Genomic DNA, 12705 nt, shown 5'->3' on the forward strand with positions numbered 1-12705 from the left:
ATTCATTCACTTACTGAAAGAACATCTTGGTTGCTCCCTGATAGCTCAGTTGGTAAAGAATCTGCCTGCAATGCAGAAGACCCCAATTCAGTTTCTGGGTCGGGAAGATCTGCTGGAGAAGTCAGCAGAAGACAGGCTACCCACGCCAGTATTCTTGGGCTTTTCTTGTGGCTCAGCTGGTAAAGAATCTGCCCACCATGCAGGAGACCTGGGTTCGATCCCTGGGTTGGGAAGATCCCCCCAGAAATGATTTGATTTCCCAGTCCTGATGGTTACTCCCAGGTTTGGGCAATTATGAATAAAAGCCACTATAAAAATTCACATGCGGCTTTTGGCATGAACGCACATCTAAATACACGCCTCCAGCAGCTGCTCTTTTGGCTTAGTAGCTCAAGAAAGGCCTGCACTTCTTTTGCTCTACTTGCGTCACTGAGTTCTGCTCTAGGTTCACCACCAGCTTAAGGAAAACAGACTTAAACTGTACCTGTATGTTCTGTCTTTGTTCCGGGGGTCTCCACTCAGACCACACACTGACCCACTCCCCTCTCTGTTCTGTAGGAGAAATGAGATTTTTATTATTTTAAAATTAGGCCTGCTGTCTTCATCGTTGTTCTTGTTCACTGGTTAGCTGCTCGGTCGTGTCTGACTCTTTGCAGCGCCATGGACTGCAGCTCGCCAGGCTTCTCTGTCCATGGGATTTCCCAGGCAAGAATACTGGAGTGGGTTGCCATTCCCTTCTCCAGTCTTCATCGTATGCTTGGCTAAATGTGGATTCTGTCCATTTTGACACTTTCTTTAATAAGATTCACACATACAAATTCCCATCAGCGCTTAGAAAGACATTTTAATGTGTTAACTCTGCCTAATCCCTGTAAGACATTAAACTATAGGTTTTAAGGTTATTATTTAACACTTAGGAAGTATGAAGTAAGATCAGGAGTTTGACTGGCATGATTTGGTTTTGTTAGACTTTGTAATAAGTTAGTAACAAGGAAGATTTTTTAAAAAAATATTTCTTCTTTCTGAGAATTGCGGCTACTCTATGTGAAGAGATTTTAAACACTTGTGTAAACCTTGTTGACCATATCCTCTGTTTTATAGAAAACAGGACAGAAGAATCAATAAGGAAAGGCAGAAGCTGAGGAAGCGGTTATCCTGGGAAAATCTGACAAAGTCAAATATTTTTAGCTCCAGCCACACCTCAGTATTATGTGACCTGCCCCCGTGTCCTGAGAAATCCTTCTGTGGGCCCGATGGGGCCTCTCACTATGGAAGCACTGGGATCCCTGCACATACTTTTGTTTTGTATTGTTCTCATTTTTAAACAACTTTACTATTATATTTTCAATACCATTCACCCAGTCAATGAATTTCATTAGATGTATACAGTTATACAATCATAACCATCATGAAATTTTAGAACAAATTCATCACCCCTTGTATCCTCTTGGGGGGTCAGTCCCTGCTCCCAGCCCTGGACTAAGGCAAGAGCAATCTGCTTCCTGTTTCTATAGGTTTGTATTTTCTGGAAATTTTCTGCAAATAAATAGATTGCACTTTGTGTCAACTGGCATAATGCTTCTGAGGTTCATCCATTTTGTTGCATACATCAGTAGTTTTTTCATTTTAATGGCTGCATAGTATGCCATTGTAGAGATACACTACATTTTGTTTATCCATTCATCAACTGATTGATATTTGGATTATTTTCAACTTTATGCTATTATAAATGATGATGAAAAAAAGAATGCCACCATGAATATTTGAATACTAGTTTTTGTGTGGACATAAATTTTCTTTCTCTTTAGGTAGACCTAGGAATAAAATTACTGGGTTGCATTGTACTTGTACATTTAATCTGTGGGAAATTGCCAAACAGTTTCGCAAAGTGGCTTATCACTGCAGCATATTACATTTCTAACAGCTATGTAGAGGGAGTTCCAGTTTCTCCACATCCATGACAACAGTTGATATCATCAGTCTTTTTAATGAGCCCTTCTTGTGGGTGTTATATGTACCTCGTGGCTTTACCTTGCATTTCCCTTGTGACGAACGACATCTTTGCAGGTGTTCATTTGCCGTTTGCCTATCTTCTTTGGCAAATGGCCATTCAAATCGTCTGCCTCTTATTTTTTGTTCTCTTATTGACTTGTAAGAGTTATTATTGTCTAGTTCCGAGGTCATATGTATTCTAGGTACAAATCTTTTAAACTTTATATTTTGTAAGTATTTTCTCATGGTCAAACGACTTCCCTTTTTAATTTCTTAGTTGCATCCTTTGAAAAGATCTTTTAAAATCTTGAAGAATCCAGTTTGTCAGTTTTTTTTTCTGTTATAGATCATGCTTTTGGTTACATATTTTCTCCTAAAAGTTTATAGTTTTAGGCTATACACTCTGGCATATAATCCGTTTCAAGTTAATTTTTGTACACAACTTTTTTTTTTTTTTCTTTCCATACAGATATTCTACCCTTTCTGCCATTGAATTACCCTGGCACTTTCACTGAAAATCAACTGATCAAACATTTGTGAGTGATTTCTGGACTCTGTCCCACTGATCTATATTTCCATCGTTACACCAGTTTCACATTGTCTTCGTTACTGCAACTTTGTGACAAGTATGGAAATCACTTAGGGTTAAGTCACTCCGTGTTTTTCTTCTTTTTCAAAAATTTTTTGGCTAGTCCAAGTTCCAGGTTGCCACTTCATTTTGTAAATAAAGTTTTATTGACATATGGCAATACCTGTACATTGTGCATTTTCTATGACTGTTTTTGAACTACATTGGTAAAGATGAACAGTTGCAACAAGGATAGTGGAGACTGAAAAGCCTAAAATATTTACTGTCTGACCATTTAGAGAAAAAGTTTCCTGGCTCCTGGCTTAGCTCCTTGCATTACTATATAAATTTTGGAATTAGCTTATTAATTGGTACAAAACAAGTCTACTACAATTTTGATAGGGATTGGGTTGAAGATATGTCAATTTGAGAAGAATGGCCACCTTAACAATATTAAGTCTTCCAATTCATGAATGTGGTATGTGATTCCCCCTCCTATTTATTTAGATCTTCTCTAGTTTGACTCAGGACTACTTAATGTACTTCAGTGAACAGGTTGTTCCCATTTGTGGTAAAATTTATTCTTAGATATTCTTTTTAATCAGTTCAGTTCAGTTGCTCAGTCATGTCTGACTCTTTGTGACCCCATGGACTGCAGCATGGCAGGTCTCCCTGTTTTTAATACTATTGTAAATAAAATTGTTTTCTTAATTCTATTTTCATTCATTGCTAGTACATAAAAATATAACTGATTTTATATTAATCTTGTATCTTGTGACCTTCTTGAATTCATTAGTCTTTAAGTGCTTTAGAGGTTTATTAGTATGTCATCTACATGTCGGAGAAGGCAATGGCACCTCACTCCAGTACTCTTGCCTGGAGAATCCCATGGACGGAGGAGCCTGGTAGGCTGCAGTCCATGGGGTCACAAAGAGTTGGACACGACTGAGCGACTTTACTTTCACTTTTCACTTTCATGCACTGGAGAAGGAAATGGCAACCCACTCGTGTTCTTGCCTGGGGAATCCTGGGGAATCCCAAGGACGGCAGAGCCTGGTGGGCTGCCGTCTATGGGGTCGCATAGAGTTGGACACGACTGAAGTGACTTAGCAGCAGCAGCAGCATCTACATGTCATCATGTCATCTACAAATAAAGACAATTTTTGTTCTGCCTTTCCAATCTGTAAGCCTTTATTTTTCTTGCCTTATTGAATTGGCTTGACAGTAAAATGTTTCTTAGAAATGATGAGAGCAGTCATCCTTAGCGGATTCCAATCCTAGGGTAAAGCATTCAGTTAAGTGTGCTATTGCTTACAGGCTTCTTGTGGATTTTTTTTTTCAATCAGGTTGAGAAGTTCTCTTGTATTCCTAGTTCTTTGGGAGTTTTTATCATGATTGGGTGTTGGATTTGTCAAATGTCTTTTCTGTGTCCATTGTTATGATCATTTGCCTTTTCCCTTTATTAATATAATGTATTACAATGATTCTCAACTGAGGGGTTTGCTCCCAGAGAGACATTTGGTAATGGCTGGAGACATTCTGGTGGCTTCCCAGGGGGTGCCAGTAGTAAAGAACCTGCCTGCCAGTGCTGGAGATGTAAGAGGCGTGGGTTCTATCCCTGGGTCGGGAAGACCCACTGGAGGAGGACATGGCAGCCCACTCCCGTATTCTTGCCTGGAGAATCACATGGACAGAGGAGCCTGGCGGGCTACGGTCCACAGGGTCACACAGAGTCGGACACGACTGAAGCAACTGAGCAGGAGCATTGTGGCATTTTCTGCCTTACCACAATTTTCTTCTTGATCTAATGCATTTTCTGTCAGAAGGACTTTTTATCTTGTTGATCTTTTCAAGAAGCAACTACTGGTTTCAGGGATTTTTTTTCTATTATTTTCCTGGTATCTATTTAACTGATTTTTATTTCCTCTTTTGTTATATATACCCTTTTCTTTCTAGCTTTAAAAGAAGAAACTGTAATGACTGATTTTTTCTTCCTGTATAATATAAACATTTAAAGTTATCAACTTCCTTCTAGGCACAACTTTGCTGTAGCCAATGATTTTTATATAGTTTTTACTCAAACTCAAGATAGCTCCTAATTTCTCTTGTAACTTATTTTCTGACCCATAACTTATTTAAAAATGAGTTAATTTCCACAGATTTAAGATTTTCCAATTTCTGTTGGTGATTCCCAGTTCCACCGTACCTAGAGAACATATTCTGGATAATTTGAACACTTTTTCATTTATTAAAACTTATTTATGGCACACAGTATGGTCTGTTCTTGGAAATATTTCATGTACATGAACAGAATGTTTATTCTGCTGCTGCTGGGTGGAATATTCTATAAATTTCAATTTCATAAAAGTGGTTGATAGTGTTGTTCAAATCATCTATATTCTTACTCATTTTTGGGTTTTCCTGTTCAACCATCTCTTAAGAGATGGGTATTGAAATTACTGACTTTAATGGCAGATTTGCCTTTTTCTTCTTGCAGTTCTATCAGGGATCCTCCTGATGAATTGGCATCTTTATCATTATTCAGTGAACATCTCTATCTTTGACAATGTTCTTTGCTTTGAAGTCTGACATTTAGTTACTCCAACTTTAATCGTAAAGATGGTGTATCTTTGTCCATTGTATTAGTTTCTACTGCTGCACAGAAACAGTTTGTCTGGTAGCTCAGATGGTGAAGAATCTGCCTGCAATTTGCGAGACCTAGGTTTGATCCCTGGGTCGGAAAGATCCCCTGGAGGATGTGGCAACCCACTCCAGTATTCTTGCCTGGAGAATTCCATAGACAAAGGAGCCTGACAGGCTACAGGCCAGGGGATCGAAGAGTCGGACACAACTGAAGTGACTTAGCGTGCGCACACAAACACACACAGCTGCATAAAAAAATTACCCCCAAAGTTAGCAGCTCACAACACTTTACAGTGTTGTCACAGTTTCTGTTAAATTTAGACACAGCTTAGCTGAGTTCTCTGCTTCAAGGCCTCTCATAGACTGCAACCAAGGTGTTGGCTGAATTCTAGTCATCCCAAGGTCCAACTGGGGAAGGATCCACTTTTAAGCAGACATAATTGTTGGCAGGGTTCAGTTCCTGGCAGACTGTTATTCTGAGAGTCTGTTTTGTGCCGTCTATTGGCACCGGGCTTGCTTCAGATCCTTGCCCCAAGGGCCTCTCCAACATGGAAGCTTGCTCCATTGAAGCATGCAGGCAGAGAAGTCTAACATGGAAGTCCCCATTTTTCAGCTTAACCATCACTTTTGTTGTATTCTGTTGGTCGGAAGTTAAGTCACTAAGTCTGGTCCACACTAAGTCCAGCCCAGTCATAATGACATGAACACCAGGAAGCATGAATCCTTGGAATCTGCTCTGTATACCTGTCTTGAATTTGAGGTATTTACAGATCCTTTTGGGAACGTCAGTGTTTTCCTGCTCTTTTGCCTTTGTGGAGCTGAGAGGTTCTTTTATTCTGTGAGTTTTGGTCTCCATCTGCTGGTGGCACCTTCTCTTGCTTCCTGGCACTGGTCATTTCACCAAAATTTAGGGAAGAAAATAAACTGAGGCACAGAGAGGTGAAGTAACTTTCAGTGGAGTTGGAAAAAATGTCACCATAGTAGAGGGACAACTCTTTTTATATGTAAGTGACAAATCCCTCAATGATTCTGACTTTTCAAATTCTCTTTTGGAAAGGCACAGCTTGTGAACTGAAACAGTCTTGAGAATAAAGGCCTTTTTAAGTCAAATTCTGCCAATTATGAAAACTGCTCTGGACAGTGATAGATAGATACCTTGTATTGTGGTATTATTCAGGATTTTCTTAGTTGCTGGTAGTTGTACCTTACCTATTTAAGTAAGATTAAGTTATATAGATTTTAAACCTTTCTTAAAATGATTCAGAAAAAAAAAAAGACATTATATAAAGCATTCTGAAGATTACCCTTTCTTTATGCCATTTACAGTGTGAAGACCACTCCTAGGTATCTTCACTTTACTTTCCAACATCTTTTCCTGAGCCTGCTCATTCAAATTCCAGCTTTAGGATTGTAAAGTTTCGATCATCACTTAACAAAGATCCATTCCCTATCAATATCCTACTTTAAATCTGGCAACGACAGTTTGCAAACATCTCAATCCAACACTAATTTCTGGTCTTCATTGTTTCTCCCTTAAGTGTTCTGAAAACATCAAAAGGGAAGATAATGCCACATGGCCTTTTAGACACAGCCCCGGTGGCTCGGGGGTAAAGAGTCCACCTGCAATGCAATGCAGGAGGAGCCACAGGAGACATGGGTTTGACCCCTGGCTTGGGAAGATCCCCTGAAGGAGGGCACAGCAGCCCACTCCAGTATTCTTGCCTGGAGAATCCTATGGACAGAGGAGCCTGGCGGGCTATAGTCCACAGGGTTGCTAAGAGTCAGACAGGACTGAAGCGACTTAGCATGCATACATACAGAAGCACTCCTGTTAATGTTTACCCTCAAACCACAGTTACTAAAATTTATTGTTGCTGAACATCCCTTCACTAAGGCAGCTAATCAAGATTTAAGTTGGTTAGAGTTACATGGACCTACTTTTTCTCTGAGAGCAGAGATGTACTACCACAAACATAAAACAATGAGGTAGTTTCTTGTAGACATTATATAATATAGCATGGTTTCACAAACTTTTCTTTCTGTATTGACTTACTCTGTAATCTTTGAATGATGTATCTATAATGAACGTCAAAGTTAAAAAATACACATTTTCTTCTGTTTCCTAGAATCAGAATGTATTTGTCGTTTATTTTGGGAAAGCACAGAGAGAGAGAGAGATCCTCCTTTGAGTTCTAAGTCAGATTATTCTTTTTGAGGAGATGCTGCCACCCCAGTGTTAAAGTGATCAGCAGTTAGTAATATTCATGGATAACATTCTTTTCATAGGAGGAAGAAACATTAAAAGAATACAATGTGTTTAATAACTAAACCTGGTACTTTAACCAAAGTACTTGTGAGATTCTTAATACAGCTGAAGATCACTACTGTCGGGTTTTTTTTTTTTTTGCTTGTTCTCTACATCTATTCCTAAAAAGAATGCAGGCCTATATTAAGACAAAATTTGACATTCTTTCATTTTTATTTTACATTATATTTTACTCACTTTATTGTAAGATTATTCAGAAAACGTTTCAATAGTAACCTATCTTTACCTCCATCAATATTACACTGGAATTAACTCATATAGAAAAAATATTTTTTCATGAATATTAACAGATGTGTCAACAGCATGATTTATTTTTAGTAGGTAATGAAAAAAATACTTGGGTGTAGATTTTTTTAAACTGATAAAACTTGAAATTAATGAAATGGTCATTAAAAGATTTTTTAGGTTTTGCTTTTTTTTTTTTTATAAAAATCAGTATTTAGAATTTCACAGTGAAGAGGTCCTAAATTTCTCATACAACATGAAATTATATAAAAATAGAAGACATAGACATCTTTAACTCTTTAATCCTTTGATTAAGCAGCAAGCATATCACTCTTCCAGGCCAAACACTGCTTAAACAAAAAAGAAAAATAATGACGTGCAAAATATTTACAAAATATGCAAAGCACACAATAAAGACATCTCACTATATACATGTGTCATATTACTAATGAAGCTAAGAATTTTCTACTGTGTGCTCTAGTGTACGGAAATAAAATCACGGCACACCCCTCAGATACAGCACCTTTGCTCATGGTTGGGATAGAATGGATTTTAAATGAACCACAATATACTCAACAGCTGGACAGATGCTGGTGCTGACCAACTTGACTCACATATCCCACACACCGTATACTGAAGGTCTACTGACAAGAGACAAGACAATAGAAGCTGTACATATGCACATATGCGAGACAATCTAAATACTTCTAAAAATGCTTTAGATATTTTCCTTTAAGATATATAACTGTCCCCATGGCTATTAAAGTAAAAATAAGTATAAATTCTTGAATATTAAGAATTTTAAATCAAGATGATCCAGTGAGAAAGAACACATCCTGAAAAAAGTCTTTAGGTTATGTTAGAACTTAAGGTCCTTATGGAAATAAATGGTCTGAACTTCAAAAGGAAAACCAATTAAAGGATGTAAGTCAATAGCTCTTTAACACTTTATAGCCAAAGGTAGGGACTATTTTTCTAATATCTGGAGAATATATGACATCTCAAAAATAAACTAGGGCCTCCGATGTTGACCATTTTGTGAAATAGCTCTAAATGGGAGACTGTGAATGTGCAAACATTTATCTTCAGTTCCACTAGTATAGCAATCTAAGCAATCTGTCCCTTTGCACAGGCAGGTCATGATTCCAATATGAAATCATTGTATCAAAAATATTAGTAATACATTGTTGAAATACTATCACTTGTAAAATATTCTTTGTAGGTGCTTAATGATTCTGTGTTGAATTGAGAAGACCTGAAATTTTTGTTTCTTTATAAAAAGGGTCTCAGCACTTTAACAGCACAATTGTGACAATATACTGATGTATCTTTGGATAACATAGAACAAATCCTTAAATTTATTTTATGAAATAATAATGATTTAACCCTAAACCAAACCCATGAGTACAGGTTGGCTGCAAGGAATACACAAATGTATCCAAATAGTACAATAGAGATTGATCAAGAAAACATCTTTTATATTAAATGCAGACCATATTAATAAGTATGAGGGCAATTTAAAGTTCAGAACACAAAAAGGGTATTGTAAATAAATGCTTCCAGAACCACTATTTCCACATAACTGACAAAATATAATTCTCCTCTAAAGTCCCCAAATGGAGGCAACTACTAGTTAAAAGCAGATAGCATTTAGAAACATTAAAAAAAAAAAAAGCATTAACTCCATTTTTAAGGAACTTAAAGACACTGTACTTTAACAAATGAAGTCCTCATTGTATGTAAAATAATTATTCCCATCCTCTTACTACTGAAAGATGGCAAGTCAATGACCTTTAAGCAAGGACTTTGCACTAGGACCCTAAACTGTATGTTAAAGGGTTAGTAGGTTCAGTACATTCTTTGTGGTTTCATATAATTGCTTTGCAATTGATAAAATTGCTTTCTTTTAAAGGAATATATTTAAATTCCTTTAGAAAAAAAAGCAAGTCTTTGAAAAAAGGGATATGCAGCTATAATTGCTTAAATATGCATTAAATGAACATACGTCAAAATCTGAAATGCAGGTTATCTATTCTTGCACTCCTAACATAGGAAAATGTTGTTAAAAATTAAATTAAAGAAAAAGAGAGAAATAGTTGAACATCCTTAACTTATGAAACTTAAGGAGTTTTCACAATTCCTAAGTCAATATTCCTGTACTAAGAGCCTTGACTATGAAGAGGCAGGAATATAAAGATTCTCAATAAAATAAATACAGTAAAAACAAAACAAAAAAACCTTGGTAAATAGAATACTTAATCTCTTCCTTTAACGAGATCATGTCGCTGAATGTATACTCTAGAAAGGAGGCTAACTGTAGGCCTTCTGTTGTGTTTAACATTTTAGTTGCGTGAACTAAAAAATTCCTTACACATCCACTTACGAGAGCCCACTGGCCACAGAATTAGTTTGCAGCCTCAGTATCTAGAAGGACTCTTCTTCCCTCTTTTGCATCAACAGTCAGCGGAGCACTGGTGTGGTGGTGGGTGAGAAGTTACCGCAGCTCTGTCCAATCGAACTTTAGTGCAGTGAGGACTGTGAGTCTGTCTGAATTCCGATAAGTGATGGTGGCTGTTGGCCGCCGACTGCGGACAACACTGGCCTTGGATTTAGACGGGGAGGCATGGAATTAGCGGGGCGAATGAGAGGTGGTGGAGGCTGATTTAAAGTTGGCCGGGGCTGGATGAACCGAGCCTGCTGCTGGAGTGGAGGAGGCTGCCGGTGAAGAGCCGGGGCAGCAGGCAGTGTTGGACGAAGAAGTGGTGGTGGCTGGTTCAGAGCGGCCACGGGGGCTGTTGGTGTTGGAGTGGATGACGGGGCAGGAGGTGATGGACCCAGAGTCCGAGGAGCCTGTGGGGTCTGTGCCTAGAGATGAGGAAACAAAAATAAACGTATGAGATGACAGTTCCTAATGGACGTCAGTACAATATAGTTTGGGCTGTCACAGGAAAAACAAAACAAATCAAAACAAAACAAAAACATAACACCAGTGTTTTTTGGAAGCACAAGCTTCTTTTATTTTAAACAAAACAAACCAAAAAAAGCAACGAAGCTACCAAACAGGCATCTTTATTAGTAAACAGCTTAACACTGGAAATAAAAATAAATTTATGAAAGAACAATACACTCTCCATTCTTCTAGGATCAGAACTTGGCGTGTCATTATGACTCAAGAGTCACGAGAGAGGCACCACTGAGTAAGTGTATTGTCAACCTTTCATGCTCGTTCAGCTAGTCCTCTGACAAATTAGCCTTACAGGACACCACATGAAATGGTGATTCCTCAGCTCATATTAGCTCAAATGCCATACACAAACACACCTCCTCTTCTTCGTCAGTGCTCTTCCCTGATGGCACATTAGAAGCACTTTTTGTCTCCTCCCCTAAAGCAGAAGCATCACCATTAGAAGCCTGGGTTCCTTGTTCTGCTTCCCACTCCTGCAATACCTCCTCTAAGTTAAACCGACGCCTGTAGTTTACAAAGAAGTTCTTCACTTGGCCAACAGTCTTGTTGCCAATTACATCTGCAATAGCTTGAAAATCTTTACCATATTTGCGGACACCTGGAAGGCAAAGTAAATAATACACCTGTGAAGGATCAGCAAGGAGAGCTGTGTGTACTATACATCACGCACACACACAACATACCAGCAATGAAAATCCTTTCTGATAAACTCTGCTCACGTCTCAATTCTGAGATAGAGACTAAGATATCAGGGTCACAGATGGAAACTATCAATTATGTCATTTCATCGAGCCAGCCACTTGCCTTCAACTGAACAATCAGAAACTTACCATTTTTTACATACTCAGTTATTTTCTCCAATCCTCTCTTGAACTCTCAAATACAGTCCATTTATTGTAAAGCATTGAATTCTTTGATCCATCCTCAATTCCACATTCATTTATTTCCCTAGTAGCCAGTCACCTAAATTTGAGCAACATCGTTTGTAAACAAAACTGGATGGGAATGAGCCATCTCTTTTATCCCCTCAATGGACTGAGTGAGTAGTCTTAGGGTTCCCCCGTTAAGAAAAGCATTGTGATTTTGATCTTAACACCAACTTCTACATAGTTATTTGCCTATCCGTATCAGGTACCAACAAATAGAACCGAGATAAGAAATTAAACATAAAAAAACATAAGAATCATCACAATCTGATGGACAAAAAAAGGAAAGCTATTTTTCAGAGTCTGTTGGATTTTAACTCATCTAATAGTCCTAAGGACTGTATATATGACAGATTCCTAGCTATGCTCTGTAGCCTAAAGCATTATAGTGGTGACTACTTGTAGATACTGTGCTTATCACTGCTACCTTAAATTTAAGAAGGACTGTACATTCAGTTATATAAAAAGACCTAACATATAAAATTATGGAATTAAATGTAGGATAATATTTGATTTATGAACTCGAGATAGTCAATTATGCTACAGAATTTAAAGTGACTTTACATAATCAGGTGGATAATAATTTGCTCTTATGGAGTTCTAAAGGAAATCCATCCTATTCGTTCTAGAAAGAGATACACCTAGCTTAAAATATAAAAGCTGTCAAAATTTTGATTTTACAATTTGATAACTGCTTTTTAAAATACCAGAAAACAGTAACTCATTAATTAGAGATGAGAAAGGAGAATAAAAATACTGATGTCTATGATAATCTAAGCAGCCAGAAATAGAGGGATTTAGATAAACTTAACATGTATACAATCACACATAAGAGGGTAACATAAGGGCACATTAATACACTGGCAGAAATGCAAGACATATTCTTACTGATACCTATTTGGATGATATACCTATTATCTTAAAGAACCAGCATGAATACAATTCATGTTTTTAAATTCTGCACTTATTTTATATTGAAAACTTGGGAGTAAGTATCTCTTGCTGCATTCAATTTGCTAGGCTTGACTCTACAGGGAGTTTCTTCCTCTTAGAACATTCT

General features: G+C 37.6%; 1 protein-coding gene across 3 annotated transcripts in view; it reads right to left on the reverse strand.

Annotated features, from left to right (window-relative positions):
* Positions 1-8040: 8040 nt before the first annotated feature.
* The window catches only part of RCOR3 (REST corepressor 3), a 52701-nt gene continuing 48036 nt past the window's right edge, over positions 8041-12705 (reverse strand). For 2 of the 3 annotated variants that reach the window (XM_069544972.1, XM_069544971.1), the window contains exons 11-12: positions 11076-11317; positions 8041-10619 (exon numbers count right to left, since the gene is read on the reverse strand). In XM_069544972.1, the coding sequence (XP_069401073.1) occupies positions 10275-10619; positions 11076-11317 (587 nt within the window). In that variant the 3' untranslated portion in view covers positions 8041-10274. The remainder of the gene's footprint in view (positions 10620-11075; positions 11318-12705) is intronic. The other variant, XM_069544973.1, reaches the window with a different exon arrangement.

Source organism: Ovis canadensis, chromosome 12 (assembly GCF_042477335.2).
Source record: "Ovis canadensis isolate MfBH-ARS-UI-01 breed Bighorn chromosome 12, ARS-UI_OviCan_v2, whole genome shotgun sequence".
Classification (NCBI taxonomy): domain Eukaryota; kingdom Metazoa; phylum Chordata; class Mammalia; order Artiodactyla; family Bovidae; genus Ovis; species Ovis canadensis.